Here is a 23379-nt window from a genome sequence, read left to right on the forward strand (position 1 = left end):
ACTTCCCCGGCCATCAGAGCTGCTGACTCCTCCTCCCAGCGTATGAGGTAGGCTTTGATTCAAGTGTCCCTGAGGGTTCAGCTCCATCCGGCCTCCAGGTGCCCTTCTGAGCACCAGCATGCGGAATGCTCTGGAAATCAGCTGGGAAAGTTTCGGAGGGCCAGAAGGAGCGCTGGACTCTGAGTCAGACAACGTGGTGCTAGTCCAGTTTCTCTGATGATTTGACCTTGGGCAGGGCTGGAGGATGTCTGAAGGCTGGAGCTGGGAGCAACCCACCCCTTCTACCTCTCAGTGAGATGCATCCCAATGGCAGAGGCTGCTTTGATGGCTCCAGAAACTGCCAACTATGCGGCCGCATGCCAAGCGGTGAGCGGAAGGCAGCACTGGCTAACCAGGCCTCTGGTTCCTCCCTCAGTACCAAGCAGCCTCTCAACAACGGAAACGGTAATAATAATAGGGACCCATGGATTACGAGCACGTGCCGGGCAGTGTGTTAGACACGTGGAGAACTTTACCGAGGGGGCGAGCCAGGCTCTCCCACCAGACTGCTGGATTCTCGCCATCTCTGCCATGCATCAGCTTTGCAAGGCACGTGACCTCCCTTTGCCTTCATGGGTTTATCGGGAAATCAGGGGAAATAACGGTGCCCACCTCATGGATAGATGCAAAAATTAAATGAGCTAAACCATGCACACTGCTTTCTGCCAGACACCTGGGCTGCCTGCAGGTTGCCTGAGTAGAGAGTCGTGCACCTTATGGCTTAGCCCCTGGTCCACTGCCTGTGCCCACTGTCCCCCCCCCCCCCATGCCCTGTGGGGCCCAACTGTGTGTGAACTTCCCGGGGGTGGGGATGAAGTGCTAGGTGGGCACCCGAGGCCCTCCACCCGAAGCCCCCACTCAGTGGCCAGTCCATCTCAGAGCAGCGCCAAGAAGGCAAAGCCGGCCTTGCTGGTGGGCTACTGAACAATTTGTGCAAGGACCAAAGCAGCTGGAACTACCAGAAGGTCTAAAAATCAGAGCAGCACATGGTGGAGGGAAGAACCCAGTCTCCAGGAACATACATCTCTTCTTCCCAGCCAGGAGCAGAGGGAAGGGATGATAATAGGGGCTCCTTTTTAGGAAGAATTAAAAACCTCCCTCTGGGATCTTTTTAGGGTTATGTAGAAGTTCTAAAACTTGGGCGCCTGAGTGGCGCAGTTGGTTAAGCATCTGCCTTTGGCTCAGGTCGTGATCCCAGGGTCCTGGGATCGAACCCCATATCCCTCCTTGCTCAGCGGGGAGTCAGCTCCTCCCTCTCCCTCTGCCACTCTATCCTACTTGTACTCTCTCGTACTCTGTCAAATAAATACATAAAATCTTTTAAAAAGAAGAGTTCTAGAACTGGATTGTGGTGATGGTTACACAACTCTAGAAATTTACTAAGCATCAGCAGATTAATTGTACACTTCAAACAAGTGATTTTTGTTTGTCAATTTTATCTCAATAAGGCTTTCTGAAAATAAAATCTGCCTAGCCGCAGGTAGCAAGAGCCTTGGGCTATGTGTCCCAGAGTGGGGCAAAGGGAAGGGGATTCACATTCATTCTGGGTCCTTCAATGAGAACTGGGCCACATGAGAGAGAAGGGGTGAGAGGGGCTCAAGGGCTTGGTTTGATGCTGGGGTCACAGCCGGGCCTGAGGAAGGCCAAAATCAGGTATCAGTCTGGGCCCCACCTGGCTTCCTTTTCAGGAAGAGAGAATGAGCCGGGTTCTGGAAGCATGTCAGAAGTCTGAGCCACAGCAGGAAGGCCCTCTTGGGAGCTCTGGAGGCTGGGGGTAGGAGTGGGAGTCTCAGGGAGGGCGCCCTGAACTGGCCCTGGGGCTCCAGAGCTCTTCTCATGGATGTCAGCTGACAAGAAGTCTGGGTTTTCCTTTAAGAGTCCCCCCATCTGGAAAGTGCCCTCAGGTGTACTTTCAACTGCCCCCTCTGTGACCGCAGCAACCATGGGGTCCTGACTCAACTATTCTGCCCTCCAGTCAGATAAAGGGCCCCATCTGGCAATTTGGAGCTGGACACCCTATTCATGGCCCCCGTGCTTCTCTCCATCACACACCCCTCCGTGGTCAGCGGGGCACATATCTGAAGTTGGAAGAGCTTGAATCCAGCCTCTGACACTTACTAGCTGAGAAGTAACTTAACCAACATAAGCATAAGCTTCCTCATCTACAAAAAGGAAGCATAAATCTCACAGGATTATACTGATGGTTAAACAAGATCAAGGACCCAACACAGTTACTTGACGGTATCTGCCAATGGGTGTTTGTCCCGACACAGGCAACTGTAATGTCCAAGGTTTCCACAAGGTGGAGCCAGATACGCACAGATCCCAAGCACTAAAATCACCCAAAGTTAAGCGGTGCCTAAATTCCAATGTACAGGCCTTGTGAAAGGGAAGATCATATGACCTGCAGAACGCTTGTCTATTCCACTTCTAACCATGTCTATGAATGTCTCCTCCTCACAGCCCTCAGCTACCACTGCAGATTCCAGTTGCTATGTGCTTGGACTATTGCAGTAGCCAGAGGGTGCTGATAAGATCACAGAACATCAGAGCCAGGAGGGACCCTAGAGAACCCCAGATTTTGCTCCTTCACCTGATGCTGAACTATACAAAGGTTTAATGACTGTGCAAGGTCACCCACTGGACACGAGGCCTCAGGCCCAGCCCTAGCCAACACATTCAGTCTCCAGGAAGACACAATTTCTTCCAATTCTTTGAAACTGCCCCAGGCTCAAGGGCTCTTTCTGACCTGACTGTCCTTGTCTCCCACTCCCCTTCAGTGGGTGGTTCTGACCTCGCTCCCAGCTTGAATACCACCTCTCAAGGGAGGCTTCCCTGACCACCTCACCAGGCTTGCCCCCTGCTCTGGACAGCCCATCACTTGTATCATCACTTGTTTGACTTCTCCTATTTCCACTGAATTGGCAGCTATTATTATAAGGCCCATTTTACAGGTGAAAAAACTGAGGTCTTGGCATTTAAATAATTCCTAGGCCACAGAGTAGGTGGGGAAGGAGCCCTGGTGCTAGCCAGAGCCCTATCGTGCTCTGCTGCCTCCCACAGAGGCAAGCCAGGCCCTGCCCGTGCAGTCTCTCCCCTCAGACCACAAGCTTCCCCAAGGGGAGGGCTGAGCTATGTCCACTTCCACGGTCCTGGGCCTCACACCAAGATGACCAAACATGCTTGAATGAGCGAATGGCTCCTGCCTGGATGGCAACAGAGAAAGGCTTAGTTTAGGAGGCTGAAGAATTGGGTTCGAGGCTTAGCTCTGCCATGGGCTCCCTGTGGGGTGGCTAACCAGAGGACTGGTTACAATGGAGGGGTAATAACTACAAGGGAGGGGAACTGAGACACCCTTGAATGTGACATAACTACAAAGCAGGCCTCCTGGGCTTGGGGCAGGGGGGTTGGCACTCATCCTGTGGCCTTGGGAGCAAGAGAAGGGACCCGTGGGCGCCTTGGGCACCTGTGTACCAGGACCATCCTCCTGGGGCTAAGGTTTCAGGGAAACACACACCCTGGGACTCCTCTACCTTTCTTATCCCTTCCTTATCCTTATCCCTTAACCTTCCCACTCCCGCTGGCGAGAGCTGAACCCTGGCGCCAGGCCTGGAAATGGAATAAATCTCTCTCTCCGTAGCTGCGGCCCACACAGCCTTTGCCCTGATCTGGGCTGCTTAGGTGGCCTCCCTGCACTTCCCACCCAGCACAACAGCCGGGGCCTCCGAAACCCTTGTCCCCCAGAGCCCATGCCCCTTTCAAGTGGGTTGGAACCAGCTTCCTGTGGGCACCTGGCTCCCACCTGCCCACCCAGGTTAAAGGGGGCCAGAGCAGGGGGCGGGCACGGTCTGCTTCATGAAACTCTGTGCTGTCCCAAGTGCGCAGCTCCCGGGGGACCCACAGTCCCTCCATCCAGCTGGCTCTCTCACCTGTCAGTATAAAGAGACTATTCGTGCAGCTGCCAATGGCAGAGAGGCTGGAGGGACAGTGCGGGCCACATCCCTGGCCAGATGGCTGGTGGCAGAGCCTGCAGGCAAGGGTCTAACCGGGACACAGCAAAGCACAGGGCGGGAGACTGGACTCTCCAGTCCAGTTCCCAGGGCATCAGTTCCCCGGGGAAGGCCAAGAAGCTAGATGCCCAGGAGTTCTCGATAGCCAGCGGGGTGCCTGGGGGCATAGGGGGGCAGCCACTCCCCCCCACCCATCAGTAACCAACCCTGGCAAGTACTTGCGGAGCTGACCACTTCCATTCCCCCAGCCTTCCCAGAGTGGCCCTATGCATGCAGGCCTGGGCTCAAGGAAGAAAGGGAAGGAGAAAAGAAGTTCTTGGGAATGAGCTGCACTGGGTCAGGCACTCTTGAGGCACATACAGGCATTAGCACCCTTGAACCTTTCCATTACCCCCACCACATGGGTATTGTTGTCCACTTTCACAGATGCAGAGGATTTCACAGATCTGGAGAGGTGGGGAGTGATTTATTCAAGGCCAAAGCAGAGCTGGGTGTTCTGACTGTTGTCTCTGGAGTTCGTTTATTTTATTTTAAAGATTTTATTGATTTATTTGACAGAGACACAGTGAGAGAGGGAACACAAGCGGGGGGAGTGGGAGAGGGAAGAGCAGGCTTCCTGTTGAGCAGGGAGCCCAATGCGGGGCTTGATTCCAGGACCCAGGGATCATGACCTGAGCGGAAGGCAGACACCTGACGACTGAGCCACCCAGGCGTCCCTCTCTGGAGTTAATTTCACTCTGTTAAAAATTTCGACCTACTGGCAGTCTTGAGCCTTAAGTCCATCAGCCCGTGAGGTCCTGACACATACTAGGTGCTCAGTGGACACGCGCTGAGGCGGGGAGCACTGCAGAGACCCTCTCTCCAGGGCTTTTGGCACAACCTTCCCTTTGCTTCCCAGGGAAGAGGAGAGAAGGGAAGCAGCTACTGTGTGCTTCACACACATCATCCCACTTAATTTTCCTCCACTCCTGGGAGGAAAGGCAGGTGTGACTCACAGAGCAGGCTCCTCCCCAAGGTCACCTGCCATCAGCAGCGGAGTCTGGATTCTAACTCAGGAATCCAACACTGAGCAAAGCAGTCAGCCTACCTCCTGGGCGGGCCTGACCTGGAATTCAACTGGGACTAAGGACAGGTGCCCCTGGGAGAAGCCTTCCCAGATTCTCAGAGCCGTCCTGTCTGGGCCCCTGAGACAGGGCTGGCAAAGTCCCTTCTGTCCTCCCGGCCTCTGTTTTCCCTGGGGGAGGGGGCAGGCATGGCCCAGTTGTAACTTGGAACTTGGAAGGGAGGCCAGGAGCCCCTCCAGAGGAGGCTTTTTCTTGGGTCTGCCTTCACGCCCACCCCAGCCCCGAGCCTCTGCCTGCTTCTGCTTTGCCCTGTCCTCCATTCATGGAACCCCTGCTCAGCACTCTCTCCATCAGCCCACACTCCAGAACCAAACCCTGAACTCTGCGCAGGGCAGGCCTGCTGGTGGCACAGCCTCCCTTTCTCACGGGTCTGCCTGACTGCCCCACGGCAGGTGGCAGGGATCCTCGGGCGGACTCCCAGGCCAGAAGCTGGTGCTCTGCGCAGGCTGAGGCAAGGACAGTTCTGACCCAATCTGGCCGTGGGCCCACAACCTTGCAGCCCAGGTCCCTCCAAACACTGGGCCATTGTTCCACTCTGAGACAGGGGATAGGTCTGTGGCCTTGGGGCTGGACAGAAACCTGTTTAGCAAGGCTCTGCTCCTCCCATGCAAGTTCAAGACCTTGACCAGGATCCTGCCAGGCTCCATGGGAAAAAAATAGGCTGAGGAGACAGGCCCGAGACTAGAGCTGAGAGAGGGCGGCAGGGGGCAGGAGACCCTCAGCCTGCCTCGCGGCCCCACCACATGCCCCCGGTGCTGTTGTGTAAGCGTGAGCCCTGCTGGCCACAGGCTGCAGGCTGCCAGCAGACGGACGCGTGGGATGCAAAGCATGTGACAAGAGAGAATCCAGCAGTCCAGCCTGGCCTCTGTTTTGCCCTCCTTGACAGGAGGTCCAAATGTGTGTATGCTCACCCTGCCGTGGGCTTGGGTGGCGAGCAGAGGGTCAGCCATAGTCGGGAGGCACAAGAAAGATGTAATGCAGCCCCGAGGCCGTGAGGGACAGCATCTCGCGGCCATGCCCTCCCTCCCCCATTGAGGAGGAGGATGCAAGCCCAGCTGACCTCACTGTGTGCCAGACTGCCAACCTCCTCACAACCCTTGGGCGCGGGCGCCATCGCAATTCCCACTCTACAGATAAGGAAACTGAGGCACAGAGAAGCAAGAGGCAGAGCTGGCCCGGAACCCAGACCAATGACCCCAGAGGGATCAAGAATTTCTTCACTTTGCTCCTATGACTGTGGACAGTTTTACTGACAATTTTGTTAAACGGCCTCAACTTTGGTGTAGCTCTGTCCACACTTACAAGAGCCGGGCCAAGAAACGTGGGCTCCTGTGGTGGCACAGACCCAGGAACAGACCCATGGGATATAGTCAGTGCAGCTCCCGTGGCAGCTGGGGGGTGGCCTACAGGCGGGGCTTTCTGGAAAGTGGGACTCAGTCCTGTGGCAGGTGGGGCAGCGGGGCAGGGCACTGCTTCAGGTGGAGGGGACAGCAGGGCATGGGTTTGGAGGCTGGCAGTAGCTGGCTGTATTGTGGTGACAGGAGACTAAGAATAAGGGCAGGGTTGCTGGCCCAGGAGGCCAGAGAGACGCACAGGCAGGTGACAGGCCTTTGCTGGGGGTGGGGGGTTTCCTCATGGGACTGGACCTCTCCCTACAGGTTTGACCCTTTCCAACAGAAATATGCATCAACCAAGGACCCTAAAGATAGGCCTCATGGAGGTCCCCTCGAGAGCCTTTGGGTTCACTCTTTCAGTTGGGTGAGAATTAAGATTTGTGAAAAGAAGCATTTGCTGGGTCACATGGCTGAGTCCTCTGAAAGTCCTGCCCAGCCAGCCTGGGCCTGCCTTAGCCCCCGCTTCGCCATCACGGACACCCCATGGGAATCAGAGCACAGGTGCCCACTGCTCAGAGGGCCTCCTGCACCTGTGGAAGCCAGACCAGCTGATCCCCAGCCCAGCAGGGGGTCGGTCCTCCAGAGGTGGGGGGTTGGCTCCAACATAGCAAAGCCCGGGAGGGCAGAAAGGGCAGGTGTAGCCCCAGGACCCTGCCAGGGGTCACCTTGGGCACTGCGGGGGTGGAAGCCGGGCTTGGGGGCTTGTTAGGGTTAACCCAGAATTTGTCTTGCACTGAATTCCCTTGAGCTCCAGGGATGTGTCTTTCTCTGCCTCCTTCGGGGTTTGGTGACTAAGGCTATCCCTACCCAAGCCAGCCACACAGCTGCCCCAGAATCCCCAGAGAGGAGACTAAGAAACATCATCACTAGCTTGTCTTGCCCACCCTGCCCCCCAACCCCTCATTACTCTGGGGCCATATGGGGGCTGGAGGGAGAGATGCTCAGTTCTCTCCCAAGGGGAATGTGTGTGTGTGTGCATGTGTGCGTGTGTGTGTGTGTATGGCAGGTGGGGTGGGGTGGTAGCTGACAGGACGGTGTCCCCTATTCTCAGACAGGTGGACCTGTCCAAGGCCTGCCTCCCCTGCTTCTCAGCTGTGTGACCTGGGGCAAGACATGTACCACCAGGGCCTCTGTTGCCCTATGGGCTAAATAGGGACAACAGTGCTGACTTCAGCTGGGTGGCGGGGTGGTGGGGGGGAGGCTGAGATTTAAATGAGATAATACAGAGAGTAAAGAGGAAGTAACCAATAAAGGTAACATCTTTCCTTTTTTTTCTGCTCCCCATGAAGACACTCACTCATGCACACACACATATATGTGCACATGTACACACGTGTACATACACACAAGTGCACACACACATATGTGCATAGGTACACACATGTACATACACACGTGTGCACATTCCTATTCAACCACTGGGCTTCCCAAGAACACATCATCTTCAAAAAGAAAACAACTGTTGGGGTGCCTGAGTGGCTCAGATGGCTGGGCGTCTGCCTTCGGCTCAAGTCGCGGTCCCAGGGTCCTGGGATCAAGCCCTGCATCAGGCTCCCTGCTCGGTGGGGAGTCTGCTTCTCCCTCTTTCGCCCCACTGTTCCCCCTGCTTGTGTGCTCTCTTACTCTCTCTGTCAAATAAATAAATAAAATCTTAAAAAAGAAAACAATGGTCAAAGGGGCCAAGGCAGGTCTCCATGTGCCCTGGCCAGCTGAGGACCAGAAGGGGGTGCTTTGAGGAGGGGGCTGACTTAGGAAGCCTGAGTGAAGTGATGGGTTAGGGCTGGGGTCGGTTGTGTCAGCCTGAAGCCAGCCTGCCCCGGGTTTGGATACTAACCCTGCTGCTTGCCAGCCGGCTGACTAGGTAAGCTACGGAGGCTGTCTGGGCCTCGATCTCCTCTGTGGAATCACGTCATGGCCTGTCTCCCGTGTAAGACTCTAATGAAGGCTGAACCATCAGTCCTTCCTCTGGCAGACGTTCTGAGCACCTGCTCTGGGCGCCCGGGATGTAGTGCGGAGAGTACGGGTATTCTGCACCACTGTTCCCCCAGAACTGACGTCCCAGGGAGAGGGACTGAGAGTCAGCGCCATGAGTGAATGGGCCACAGGGGAGTGGTGACTCATTCTCCATGAGGAAGGACGAAACCAGGAAGGGGAAGGCAAGCACTGGGTGGATTTTAGCAGAAGGCCGGGGCCTGCCCTGCCGAGCAGCTCTGTGAGGAAAGACTGGAAGGAGGTGTGGGAACAGGCCAAGGGGCTCACTCGGAGAGGGGCCACGGGGCCCAGGCAGGGGCAAGAACCAGTGCAAAGGCCCCAGGGCAGGAACACTGCTGGCAGGTGCAGGCAGCAGCCGGCAGGCCAGCGTGGCTGGGGAGGAATCCGGCGGGGGAGCGGCAGAGGGTGGCGTCCGAGGGCAGGGAAGGCCAGGCCAAGGGGGCCCTGCTCTGAGGGACATGGGGGGCACAGAGGACTTTGAGGAGAGGAGCGACATGATCTGACGGATCTCTCTAAATGACCCTTCCTTCCGAAATGTTGAAGATGGACCCTAGAGAGTGCAGGGGAGGCAGGGAGGCCAGTCAGGAGGCCAGAATCCAGAGGAGGACGGGAGATAGGGTGGCTCAGGGGGGCAGCCAGGGAGACGGTGAGAGGCGGTCAGAGTCCAGAAACGCTCTGAAGGGCGTACCCCCCCGCCGTCCCCGGGTGTGCTGCGTGGATGGCAGAGTGGAGGGAAGGAAGCACGGATGCCGGGGCTCGGGCCGGCCCAGCAGCAGCCCACACGTGTGCTTGTGGTGGGAGGCAGGAGAACAGGAGCCGCCTTCCCGGGGGGGCCGCGTGACGACGGGGCACCACCACGGCTGTGCTGGGTCAGGCTCACCTGAAGGGTCCGTCCTCAAAGGACATCCTTTTTGTGTGGGGCTGGGGTTGAGAGCGAGGCTAGCAGTTCAGAAAAGGGCTGGGCTCTCCCCGACAGAAGCCAGCCAGCGGCCTGGGATCCAAGCCGGGGAGCTCCGGCCTGGTCCGCCTCCCCCATCAAGGCTGGGCTGCCACAGCCTTGCCTTCCAGCAAGACAGAAATGGGACCCAGGCCCCCGCCCCAGGCCCTGTGAACACCCACAGGGCCCCTGCGCCTCACACTTGAAAGAGCCAGGGGGTTATCTGCAAAATTCCAATTAAATCCACAGGCTTTGATAATTTGATAAGCCGCTCTACAGTCGCCCCTGAGTCAAAATACACTGTTACTTGAGCCTGTGTTTATGTTTCAGGATGGAGGGGGAGGTGTACTGAGGCGGCTCTGAGGGAGGGGGGGTGCAGGCTCTGGGCTGATGAATCGTCAGCCTGTCAGGCCCGGGTCACCGACGGGTCTGGGCTCTAACGGCAGGCACACTGTGGTCTGGAACATGCGTCCCTCTTGGCAGCTCCTGGAGGCCGAGCAGGGCCCAGGGAAGAGAAGCCCTTCAGAACTGTCTGTCCACAGCTGACCCTACTTCTGGAGCCTGAGGTCTGTCTCATGATGGAGGGCTTCCTGGTCTCAGGCCATCTCTTGCCAGACCAGCTGTGAGCCAGCCCAGATGGCTGGTAGCCCCTCAAGAAAGTGGCCAATAAGCCCCCTGACATGGTGACTTGGAGGCAAATGCTTTCCCCTGCAGCGGAGAGTGTGCACTGGGTCACATTCCTTTCTGTTCTACAAGCGTCCATGAACAAGACTGTGGAGTACTACCTACCGGCCAGTAGCCCTGACCAAGTTGTCTTCATGCACTTGTTACCTGTCAGCCCTCTGGACCACTCCACGAGTCCCATGTTATCATGTGTTAGGGATGGGAAAACAGAAACACAGAGAAGTTGAGCCAACGACCAGAGACACAGCCCAGAGTGGCAGACCTTGATCCCAGAGCCCGGCTGGGCAAAGCCATGCCCACTGCCTCACCAATACACCACTGTCTCCCTACGCCTGGTTGGCTCATTCCTGAGGGCCTTCTGGATGGGAGCAGAAGGCTAACCTATTGCCATGAGTGCACAGGTAGGGAGGTGACACAGGACCAATTTACGCAGCTGATGGGCAGAGAACAGGGCAGAGGAGCACGGATCAAGGGCAGGGTCAGTGACTTCGTGGCGATGCACTGGTTGCTTCACCTGACGGCAGTACCCCTTTCCCCTCTGGGGGTCAAGTGATCACATGGGACTTCAATGACAATCGCCTGGGGAGGGACACCTCTTTTCTCCCCATGGAAGGAAGTGGAAAAGGAAGGGGAGGCTGTGAGAGACCATCACAGCCGGATGGACCCGGGTCACTGCTGGGGTCTCTGGAGCCTTCCTCTGCCCTGGGAGAGTGAGGATGGCTAAGGCAGGAGCACCGAGAGGGGAGGACGGAGAGGGACACAGAGAGGCCCAGGACCACTGTCCCCCTGTCTCCTCCCAAACCAGGAGGGCAGGCGGGAGCTGTGGAAAGAGTATGGGCCTCTCTATGAACCTGAAAAACCTGGGTTCAAGTTCAGGCTGCTGCTGTGAGCCTGTTTCCACATCTGTAATGTGGGGATAAGAATACACAAGTCCCCCTCTCAGGAGCCGACACAGCAGGTGCAGCGAGGGACACGCTTCTCCCTCTGGCGAGAGCACGCTTTTCTGTCTAGTTTCGTTGTTGACGAAGCTCTGGCCCAGCCCACATGTCCTCTGAGTTTCACCGATAATTGCTGGAGGGAGCCAGAGCAGGGACTCATCCGGGTCCCTTTGTGGCAGAGGAGGGAGATGAAGCTCAGGGAAGCCACGGAGTGACCCGCCCCGAGGCTGTGTGGCCAGTAAGCAGTAGAGTTGGGGCGTGAACTCCTCCTAGTCTCTGTGGCTTTCCACGAGTCTACCTTGTGAACCCGTCACTGATGAGTTTCTGATGGTCTGTAGTATTTGCTCGTTTCTTAAGCCCATGGCAGCCCTCAGAGAGACGGCAAGCCTCTGGGCTGGTAGGTTTTTCTCCCCCGAGGGCTCAGGCTATTTTAGGCTCTGAGTCCTCTAGTACACGTGGAAAGAGAAGGGTCCCTCCCGGCAGGACGGCCATGTACGGATGTGCAGACCACACACTCAGTGCCGGGAATGGTGCCCTCAGAGCCATGCAACACACACCCTTGTCTTCAGGCTTTTCCTCCCCATCCCCAGATGGCCTCTGGCCTCTTCCCACCTGCCCCAGGTCATTCCTTCGAACAATTCTTTCCCTTCCCCCTGCAGTCCCTACCCCATCTGCCTCTCAGCCACCCATCCTTGTACTTTGAGATTTTAGGGGAAAAGAGATGTTGAGGGATGTGATCTCTTACACCCCAACCTTCTCCCCAGCCAACACCCTTCCCTGTCTGCCCTCTTCTGTGCATCCGCCCCTGGTGGAAACCAGAGTTCTGTCTCCACTGAGAACCCAGTCTGGTGAGGGAACTGTTCTGAGCAAGAGAGGGCGGCCCTCACAGCGGAGCCTGGTCGTATGGGTGAGAAACCAGCAGGACCCGGTGGATCTTCGTGACCACCAGACCCAGAGCATTCTTATTCCAGAGAGAAGAGACACCTGCTTGGTTCCCCATTTCTTCCCAAACGTGGAAATACCAGCCAGCACCGGACTACTAGGAATCAAAGATTTGGGTTAGAGCCTCCTGCCTGTCACACACCCAACCAGCTATGCGACTTCGGACAATCACCTAACCTCACTAAGCCTCAGTTTCCTCCTCCGTAAACACAGCTACTAATGACGGTCAACCCTGGACATCTGAGCAGAGGGACCGTTAGACTTTCTTTCACCTCATCGGCTCCTTACAATAACCTGGGAGCTAGAAAGAGTGTGCAGGGAAACCTGCCCCCAAATGCACAGACACCCTCCCTTGCCAGCCCTGGGGTCAAGGCAGTAAGAGTCTGGAGAACAATGGTCCGTATACCTTTGGCCCATCTCTTCCTTTCCTTGTGTCCCCACATCCTGAGCCTCTCCAGGCTGCCCTCCACTTTCGTCCACACCTCAAGGCACAAAGAAGAGGCCTGAACTACCACTTACTCTTTTGGGGGATTGACATCCTCTGGTCGGGCCTCAAAGAACCGAAAGACTTCATCACACTGTGAAATGTGGGGAGGCAGCCGAACAAGTGCCTGTGGAAAAACAGGAAGAAAGGGCATTAGGTGTGATGAAAACCCCAAGCACGGTCCCCTTGGGCTGCCAGTGATGGCAGAGGCTCAAGGACGGTGCCGTGGGTGACACAGCCAACTGGCCAGTCACCCCCACCGGCCACCCCAACCAGACAACCCATCAACAAATCAACCAATCAGCTACCTAATGAAACAGCTCTCCATCCGTCCCACCCATTAGCCAACCTGCCAATTAATCTACTAACCAACTAGTCAAGTAATAAAAATAACTCACTGGTCAACCCCAATGAATCTATCAACCATCCAGCCAACAATTCAACCAACCAACCATTCGACCAGCCAGTTCGCCAACTAAACAACCAGTCAACAAAGCAAAAAACAATGCCCGTTGATCCTTATGGCCCTCAAGTCTTAGGGCCCTCAGGAGTTAGTCACTCTGTGTGAATCCTGAAAGAATTCTCTCCTGGCCACAGAGGAAGTCCAAGATCCTTAGCCCAACAACCCAAGGTCTTATTCTACCAGCCTCATCTCCCACTAGCCACATTCTAGACATGCCAGATAGTCACTGTCTCTAAATACGGACTGCACAATTACAGGAGAAGATGGGCACCGTGTGGGGGTAACTGTCCCGGTAGGATCATGGGCCAGCTGTGAGCTTGTCACCCAGAGAGGCCTGAGAGTCTGCTGCTGGAAAGTAGTGGGTGACTGCCAGGCATGGTCAGAGCTCCTGCTGTGCACCAGACCAGGGCATACTCCATACCTCATAGCCTGGGGCACCTGGGACCCCTGACATGCCCAACATGGAGGCAGGGGCAGCGTGAGACCAGGTGAAGCCCTGCTCCTGGCCGCTGCACTCCATGTGCAGAGAAGATCTTGGAATGATTCTTTAGTGCAGACAGGAGAGGCCACTGCCAAAGCAGGGCTGAGGGCCAGGGCCAAGGGAACTCTGGGCTAGAGCCAGAAGGGAGAGGAAAACTTGGGCCTGTGGGACTTGCAAAGGACTGCCCATGAGGAGGCTCCAGGTCAGGGGTGAGCTGAACAGAAGCCTGTCAATGTGCCTGTGCCTCGCTGGGTCCCCTTCACCGGGGCTGCTTCAGGGGTCATGACCCAATCTGGCATCTTCCCTGTACCAAGCGTGCGGGGGCCTCCATTTCCGGAGTCACTGGGAACCTCCTAACGGTCCTCTTGAGGGCAGATCTCATCCTTATGTTACTGGTAAGGAGGTGAAGGTTCAGGGAGGCCACGTGGCCTGCACGCAGGCTGTGTCAAGGGTGGGAAAGAACTTGCTCGAAGGTAAGCTCCATGCAGTTGGGAGTCAGTTCTGTTGCCTGCGTGTCCCTAGATCCTGGAAGAGTGCCTGGCACAGAGCGGGCAGGCAATGAGTATTTGCTCAAACGAATGAATGAAGAAGGGTTTTGTTGTGCCAAAGCCCAATATCTAATAGTAGTGGGACATGATAATGGGGCAAAAAAGAAAAAAATGCCCACGTGGTCTTTGGCTGCAAGGAGAGAGGTCTAGTGTTAAGGAACAGGGAAGCAACTGCTCAATTCTTCTCTGAGCTGGTCAGGGAACCGTGCAGGTGTGGCACTGAGCGCCAGGCATCCCACCATGATGGTCCCTTTTGATGTCATACCTGCACCTGGGCAAGATAAGGCCCAACTGCAGCGGGTAAGACAATATCATGCAATGCACAGCTGTTCTTTCTAGAGCCCCTGACTTTCCGAGGGTCCCTAACACATCCAATCCCACAAAGGCCAGGAAACAGAAAAGAAGGGAAATGAACATTTAATGGGCAACTGTGTTCCAGGCACCATCCTGGGCCCCTTGACCCCAATCATCTGACAAACATTGAGAGCTTTTCAGTGTGTGCGTCTGACATGGGGCCCTGCTGGGGGGTCACAGGGGTGAGTCAGATGCAGCCTCTGCCCTTGCACGAGCACGTCTGATGACGTTGTCGCTGGAGGTAGACATTTTGTCCTGGAGGCAGACACCCTTGCCTTTGTTTATGACGGAGACACTGGGGCTATTGTGCTCATGGGAGGAATGAAACCCTGGGCTCAGAAGGGAGAATGGGTCCGCCCCCCCCCCCCCAAAGCATCCATGTTGTCACCTAACCTACATGGCTGGTGCTGTTTTCTCCCCTAGGAAAGGGAGAGGGAAGGGGAAAAGAAAGACCGAGGAAGGAGAAAGAAGGAGGAAGATGGGGCGGGGGAGACAAAGAAAGAGAGAGAGACAGATGGAGAGACAGATCTACAGAAAGAGAGAGAGAGACAACAGAGGGGGACAGAGGGGAGATGAGGCCTGAGTGCAGCAAGGGCCCCTGGCAGAACCAAAGGGCTGGGCAGGGCAGGGCAGGGAAGGACGCAGGAGGCAACCATGACCAGGGACCCAGGCTGCATGCAGACTCGCTGCCAGGGTGACCTCCCTGAAAGGGCGAGGGAAGGGAGCCAGGGCAGGTGTCCAGCCGGCCTGGAGCGCTCGCGCCCTCCCCGCCCAGCACGCTGCCACCCACCCGCTGCGCAGGCCCCGGCCGGCCAAGGGCTCGCGCAGCCCCAGCAGCGAACACAGGGGCTCTTCATGCCGACAGAGACCGGCATTCTGGGGGCAGAGGACGTGTGGGCCATGAGGGCCTCAGACAAAGAGGCCTTTTGGTCGAACCACCGTGGCATCTTTACTTAACAGAAAGCCCCGAAGGGAGCCGCATGGAGGGCTCATCCTAATTTCAGGCTGACGAGAGGCTCTCCGCTCGGGGCAGCTCCCATCAGCGCCACTGCCAAGCCCAGCGCTGGCCAGAATCATTTGGCAGAAGACCTTGAAGCTGAGCAGTCCGTCCTCAGGGCCTGGGCCGATGATGACTGTCAGAGTTGGGGAACCCCCCTCCCCAATCCAGCCATTCTGAGAGGGCCATACATGGGTATTTCCAAGGACACCTCCAGACCTAAAAGTCTGCCATTGGACATCCAACATCTCTGCCGTTGGGTGGTTAAGTCTGAGCCTGAGGGCCTCAGGGCCAGCCAGACACAGGTTTGAGTCCTGGCTCTACCGTTCACGGGCTGTGTGATGCTGAATGTGCTGCTTGCCCTCTCTGAGCTCAGTACAGTGCGTTTGATATGGCACCTATTTGTTAAGAGGCTAAGTGAGATTGTGACATCTCACAAGGAAGAGCCTAGCACAGTGCCTGGCACTGAATAAACACTCTGGATGTTTTAGTTGTTGTGCTATTGTCTTTGCTGTCATTATTCTTTGGGTGAGTGCAGTGATGCAAATGAGAAAGAACACTGGGAGAGGAGTCAGGAGATCTCAATTCTAGTTCCAGTCTGGCCCTTAAACACTTGCTACACGAGCCCACCTCACACCTCAGGTTGTCATTTCTTCTAGGATAGAGTAGACAAACTCTGGAATCTCACACTATCTCATGGAACACGTGTTTGAGGAGGTAAAAGGAATTCTGTGGGCACATGTGAAGTGATGCCTTATAGATCCCCACCTTGGTCTTAGAGAGCACCATGTTCATTAGTACATTAAAGGCTCTGAGAAGTCCTGCAGGGAAGAAACCTATGGAGCTTTGTTTCGGTCAGCACTTATTAATAATCATGACATGCTGGGGGATTGGCTCATTTAATCATCACATTAACATTATATACCCATCTCAAAGGGTATGACTAATTCCACTTTTACAGAAGCAAATAAAGCACAGAGAAGTTAAGTAACTTTTCAAGGCCACACAGCTAGTAAGCAAGATTTTCAGTTGGGCCATCTGAGTCCAGAGCCTGTGCTCTGACTGATCTACTGATCTGTACTGCCTCCCGCACTACCCACAGGTCTCTGATTATGGAGCAGGTCTTCCAACAATTTCTATTAACAGCCCACGGAACAGAGCTGGGACATATCCAGGCCACAGACATTCTGAAACTTCTTCCAGCTCTAACAGTCCAAGGCTCCAGCACTGCAAACAGCACCATTAGGAGTGAACTCGCTGTCTGACCCATCATTCAATCCGACTGAACCTTTTGATTCAGGCTAGGTGGGAAGAGCTGGAATGAGCATGACCTCCGAGCCCTCAGCATCTAGGGAGGGGGCCACTGCCCCATGGGGCTGCTTAGGGTATGCAGGCCCCCACCCTATGTAAGCTGAGCTGACTTCAGTCCCCTTCTGACCTTGCCATTCTGTGGCCCAGGGCGATTGTGAGCTGGCTAAGAGCAGATCTGGAGAAATAAGGCAAGGGAGGTAGCTCAGGGCAGAGGGTGCCTAGGGCTGGGGGAGACTGGTGAGGAAGTGCTGAAGAGCCAGCCAGGTTTGCCATCAGGCAGTCCTTCCTGTGCCCCCTTCCCCAGTCCTAAACTGCCCTGAGGTCTCTAGATCCTGGCCTGCCCCACACGGTTTTCGGAGAGCCAGCGACACGGGCCACCATTTGCACTGTGTCATCCTTCTAGAAGACACAAACTCAGATAAGACAGAGGGTGGCTGTGTGCCTCTGAGACCTCCACCCAGATGCGGCCAACACAACCCTAGGTTCTCCAGTGCAGTGGCATGGGACGGGCCCTAGGCAGACTGTCCTCAGACCTTCTTCGAAGGGAACCCCCCCACCACCTCCACGAAGCCCACCACTCTGGGTACGTCTGTCCAAGGACAGAAAAGTTTTACATCTGGCCAAACAACCATGGGCATCCTGCTCTTTCCATGGGATCAAACATTGTCCTCTTTTTAGGAACATCATTTTGATTTCGAATCAATGGAAATCTGGGCAAAAGCTGAGTGACCAAGGGCAGGGGATGGGGGGAGGGGGCATGGCACAGGGGGCTGGAGTCCGACCAAGCTGGCCACCCACTCCCTGCCCCAGCCCCACCCCAGGGCTGCCTCTGGCCTGCCTGGACTCTTTCTCCTGGATCCCTACCTAGGAAGCTGGGCTCATGGAACTTCTGTAAATCAGTATCTCAAACACAGGAGTTCTCTTTTTGAAGGACCAGGCTGCAAATCCTTTTGAAATGGAAACAGTATCTCATTCACAGCAGCACGTGAATTCATGTCACAAGGGCTCCTAGTACATCGGGGCTTCCGGGACATGTCACCCTCCTGGGAGGTGTCCTCTGCTCGTGTGTGATCTTTGCATCTTGTTGGCAGACATTGCCTGGACACCTACATGGGGCCAGGCTTCCTGCTTGTTACTAAAGACACAAAGATAAAAGGTGCGGTCCTCAAGGAGCTCCAGGTCTGGAAAAGGTGGACACACGGAAACTGTCCTCCTACAGAGGATTGGTGTCCTGTCTGGAGGCATGCACAGTTTTCACAGCAGGGGTGCTCAACTTTCCCTGGGGAACTCAGGGGGCTTCTAGAAGGGGCACCGTGGGAGCTGAATCCCTAGGAAAAGCACTAGCAGGGGCAAAGGGTGGCAGCTTGGGACTCTGGCTAGTTGGGAACGGCGGCACTTTTGATGGACTGGACTTCAGGGTGCGGAGGACAGGCAGATGCTGAGGCCTGAGCAGCACTTCGGACGAGCCTACAGAGGGCCCGGCCAAGCCCCTCATGGGTTCTTATGGGCAATGGGGCTCCTCTGAGGGTCTTCAAGGAGAAAAGGGACACAATCAGTTTTATTTCAGGCTAGAAATCCTTTTCCTTGGTATATGGACTAACAGAGATGGAGACATTCTATCACTTGGTTTCCCCAGAGTACCAGCCACTTTGGGAGGCATGAATGCATCAGTCTTTGCTCTCTGCTTCAGTCTCCCTATCAGCAACACTCTCAGAATGAGGCCACAAGAAGTCAGTCTCACTGTATCTAGGACGGAGTATAACAGGAAGCTTCTGGTGCTTCTTCAAGGAGTGTGTTTTGGTTGGGACATGAATCTTTCTCTTTATTAAGGTGAGACCCAATGAAGGGCCATGCATGGTGGGAGGGAGATGCCCGGGACTAAGAACCACCACCTCCAGATAGTCTCAGTTTTCGAACCTGGAAAGTGGGGATAAAACTGAATGAGTCTGGGAGGTGCAGAGAGTCAGGGGTGGGGTGGGGAGAGATCCTTACCCCTTCAGGGCTGACCCCCCCCCCCCAGTCTGACTACAACCAACCCCTCATCTGTCCCACAAAGAAAGCCATTGATCCCGAAAGCAAGTCTCTCTTGGACAGCAGAATAATAGAAGCAATCTTAGCTTTTTGGGCAAAAAAAAATTCTAGTTGCACCCATCAGGAAATGGAGACTTGTGTAAACGTCATTACCATGGCAAAGGGTGAGTTGATCACTCTCAAACACTGCCTCTCACTGCCCCCCACCCACCCCCTGCCCCAGGATATTTATTTTATCCCACAGACAAACACTGCAAACATGTATTTCACACGCAAATGGAATCACTTACACAACTGTTAGTCCCAGCCCCTAAAGTATAGCTCACGCTTGTTAGTGAGATGAAAGTCTTCGACTTTTTGAGGCCACAGAATCATTAAATATTAACCGCATAACCGTGTTGCCCATTAAATTAATTTATGGAGTTAAAGAAATGCCTTTGGAACCCCTCTTGATAGACACCCAGCCCTCAAGTGCCACATAAAACAATCACCGGGCTGGTGCTCGGTCAATTTTCCGTGACGCTCATCCAATCTGCTCCATATATGTTTAAAATTAACACTGAGATTTGGGCTGTGAAACCACCTTTGGGCAGAGGGACTGGCTGGCTCGCGAGGGCAGGGAGCCTGAAGTCTGGGGAGGTCTACCGCACGGTCAGACTTTCCACGTCTGAGTCCTGGCAGGGGAGCTGGCTGCTCGAGGTGCAGAGCCAGCTTCACAGTCTTGGGTGCCCTTGAATCCCCAGCAAATCCCGGCCCGGGAGTCCATGCTGTCTAGGAGCCCAAGGAAGATGCTGGCCAGCCAAGCATGGCTGCATATGCAGGGTATTTGAAATAAAAACTCCAGCAGTGTGTCCCCGGACAGACATGGATAAGGGAAGGGCTGGCCATGGAGCAGAGTGTACATGGCACTGACCATGGGATTCACGGAGGGGCCAGTGATATTGAGCGCAACTTGGATCCCGAATGGCCATAGACTGGACCATTGGGAGGCAGAGCTGCGACATGCAATGCTGGGGTGGGGGTGGCTAAGGACTATTTCTGGCTTATCCCTAATGACCATTCCAAGGTCATCCCAAGGTCTCCGACAACGAGACCACAGATTCCAGCTTTCTAGTTCAGCAGAATTAAAGGTCACTTCTGCACTGACCTGCCCCCCTGCCATTCTCAGAGTAAATTACAGCCTGTGAGACGGCTAGCTGCTTGCCGAATCCGACTTGGCTCTGAGAAGCTCCTGTCTGTGCTAATCAGGTTAGGAGGCCCTGCCTCTTGCAGACCCCACTTAAATGGCGCCCCCGGCCAGCAGCAGCAGCACTGGGGCCCCAAAGCCCCCCTGAAGCTCATCCTGATTCAGGAGTCCTGTTCAAAGCCTGATCCCCGGAGATAAGATGTTATCGGTTTCCTCCTCCGGATGGCCCAGGACCCAAGACTGCAGATGCCTCTGGCTCCAGGAGCCTCCCAGGCTGATGTGAGCCATAAATCCCCAGCTGGGAGAGGCCTCCCCCACCCTTCGCCCCCTCCTCCCTGGGCTGTGCCCATTTATTTAACTTCTTGGGAAAGATATAAGGAGAAATAAAAGCTTAGGCAGCAGCCATCAACTGAACTGGAAATGGCAAATGCCCTTTAAAGAGAAAAATGAATATTGATCTGAAGAAGAGGAGCCTCTCACATAAGGGAATTCATCACTGGGAATTCTTTTCCAGTTAGGGCAGAAAATGTGACCAAGTATGAATCGACTCAGTCATGAAACTGAAACTCGGGTTAATGGAGACTCCATGGGAGTGCTCGTCTGCCTATCGGCTGGGGAACACCAGTTAGGATATTGAGCAACTTGCTTCTTTCTTAAACACTTTTATTCCCAGCATAGTGTTTCTGAATCATAAAGTATTAGCCAATGAACAGACCCTACAGCTACAGCTCTGTGCAGGAACACAGCATTTGAGAAGCGACCAACACTATGATACACATTCTCCTGTACAGCCCCCTTCAGGAGCCCTGCAAGGGAGCTGTCTTTACCCTGTTTCACAGATGAAGGAACCTGGGGCTCAGAGAGGTAGACTCGCTTGCCCAGAGTCACAGAGCCCATGGGGAGGCAGTGGGATTTTATTCCAGCTCGCAGGTTTCATTTAACTAAGAAATCTATCTCCACGAAAGCCAACGGGCACATTAAATTGTTTATGCCTTGTAGTAATAATAATCCAAAGCTGGGGTCAGCTGACTGCTTCCTCCCGTGCTTGCACTTGCTGGCCTGTGTCACTTGCTTTCCTCCCCATAACTACCTTCTGTGGAGCTACTAGTCTCCCTGTCACACAGATGTGGAAACTGAGGCTCTGGGAAGTTCAGTGGCTTGCCCAAGTTCACAGAGCTAGTGAGGATTCTGAACCCAGGCAGCCTCGCCATCCAGAGGCCACGGGTCAAGGCCAATGCAGTGGGCGTCTGGCATTTTCCCTGCAGGGGTCCTGGGCTCTAGTCGAAGGCTAGGCTAGTCTAGGCTCTTGTCCAGAAAGACAAACGGGGCCTTCTTCATGACATCGCTGAAATTGTCCCATCTCTTCGTTGGCATTGGCTGTTTTTACACACCTGTGCACACACACCTGTGTGTGTGTGTTTGTGTGAGTGTGTGTGTGAGCGTGACCACTGGCACGGGTAAAAATGTGCACATAAACATCCGTAACCATCAGGACTTCTGTGAATAAACAAATATGCAGTTCAGAACTCTCAGATGCTATTGAACTCAGAATTGATTCCAACAACTCTGGTCCCAAAAGGAATTCAAAGCAACAGCTCCCCTGTGTCCAGCAAAATGTCACATACAGAACATCTCCCTTCAGCAGGAGACCCCTTAACCGAGCTCCCAAGCCCGTGGAAGTGATTTAAAATAACGTTCTGTAAACACAGGCGTGTCCTGAAAAAAGTCAAGTCTTAGCGTGATCCCAAGGCCCTTGTGCCCCAGAGAGTGGCCCAGTCACAAGTGACCCCTCCCCGAGGGACACTCAGACCCACCTCCCTGGCCGGGAAATGCCAGGCGTCAGGAGGCACCTGCTAGACCACAGCAGAAGGTTTGGGACAGATGGTGCTCCTCCACGGACAGACAGACAAACACACTCTGTGGCTGGCTGGCCGGCCCCTCCCCCACCTGAAGGCGCACGCTTACCCGGCAGTATTCGTCAATTGGCTTCAGCCTCTTCACAGCTACGTCCCGGATGTGGCTTCTCCGGAAGAGGATTTTGCCTGGAACAGAGAGGGCTGTGAGCTGGGTGACTCTGGGGAAAGCTGCCATGGGACCCCAGCCTCCTACCCTCTCACTCCCCTCTCCCTCAGCTTCTTAGCCTTTTAGCTGGCCACCGAGTGCCACCGCCCCTGCCCAGCATCAAGAACACGAGAGATGGGCAGTCACCTCTCCCAGGGGGCAGAAGGCGCCCGAGGCTGAGAGCGCAGGACCTCTGGGGCCCAGGAGTGGCCTCCGAGGCTGCCATCTTGGCCAGATCACCTTGTCTGGGTCTCAGGGCAGGATCGATGGCCTGACGTGGGTGCGGCTCCCAAGTGACCTCACAAAGAAATACAAAGAACGGCCCAACCCACACGCTGGGTTTTGTTCTCAGGCCCTTCCCTCCTTGAGAAATCGGCATTCATTCCTGCCAGCCAGGCAGGAATTCCTATTCTTAGTTTAGGTGGGAGGCTATTTCCAGGGCGGGCGCGGGCCAATGCCAAGGAGTGCGGCTGCCCCAGCCTGACTTTTCCCCAGCCTCTCTGCACACACAGCCTCTAGCAGTTCAGGCCACCACGTGCAGATGGGCAGGCACACCCCTCTGCAGGTGTGGGTGGGGCTTCCAGGAAATGCCATCCCCTGCAATCTCCCCAGCAGGCTCTTCCAAGCTACCCCAATTCAATTTTAACAACTAGATCAATGCTTGGTCCTTTTCAGCTGGTTCAATTTAGAATTTGAACTCTGGTCTGACTCTCAAGTCCTAACAGCTAACATTTCTGCACCTCACTGCCATCAATGTCTAGGTCAATGCCCCCTTTTTAGAAGGCCTTCCTTGTTTGGCCACGCTGGGAGTAATCTCCCTCTTTTCTACACACTTTGTCCATTCCTAAGGCATGTGCCCCATTCTGCTGTGTGTTACAGATGTTTGAAAATCTCCATCCATCGGGGTCCGTCTGATACATCTTAGAACCCACATAGCTTGACAAATGGTGAAGTGCTCGCCCTAAAACTGTGATAGGCATCCATTGTCCCTGTCTGCCTGATTTCCCTCTGGAGAGCCTCCCTCCTCCATTCCCAGTCCTTGTGGTTCAAAGGGGCTGACCACACTCCCTGGCAGCAAGGGTAGGCATGTGACCCAGCCAACCAGAGTCACAGTGATTGGCTCAGAGATGGGCAGGGGACCTGATCTGTGCCAAGGAGGGTCAGCCATGAGACTTCTGCTGGAGCCCTTTCTCTCCCACAGTTGCTGAGCTGGCAGGATGAAAGTCTGGAGCTTCTCATGGCCATCTTTATCATTGCCTGAGAAGGAAACCCCCAGAGAGAAAGGAGCAGTGCCCAGAACAAAGTAGGTGCTCAATGAATGCTTCCTGGATGGTTGAAACACAGAGCAAAGAGATGGCAAAGGGCAGGTTCCTTTGACATCGTTTGAGCAGCTGGACATAGTT

At 55.0% G+C, this 23379-nt stretch overlaps 1 protein-coding gene across 4 annotated transcripts in view; it reads right to left on the reverse strand.

Annotated features, from left to right (window-relative positions):
• SH3PXD2A (SH3 and PX domains 2A) overlaps positions 1-23379 on the reverse strand; it is a 231778-nt gene that overhangs the window by 96517 nt on the left and 111882 nt on the right. For 3 of the 4 annotated variants that reach the window (XM_032313658.1, XM_032313656.1, XM_032313659.1), the window contains 2 exons: positions 21881-21957; positions 12580-12671 (listed from right to left, as the gene is read on the reverse strand). In XM_032313658.1, coding sequence (XP_032169549.1) covers positions 12580-12671; positions 21881-21957 — 169 coding nt within the window. Of the gene's footprint in view, positions 1-12579; positions 12672-21880; positions 21958-22123; positions 22218-23379 lie in introns of those variants that run through there. The other variant, XM_032313657.1, reaches the window with a different exon arrangement.

The sequence above is a fragment of the Mustela erminea genome, chromosome 14, assembly GCF_009829155.1.
Source record: "Mustela erminea isolate mMusErm1 chromosome 14, mMusErm1.Pri, whole genome shotgun sequence".
Lineage (NCBI taxonomy): Eukaryota > Metazoa > Chordata > Mammalia > Carnivora > Mustelidae > Mustela > Mustela erminea.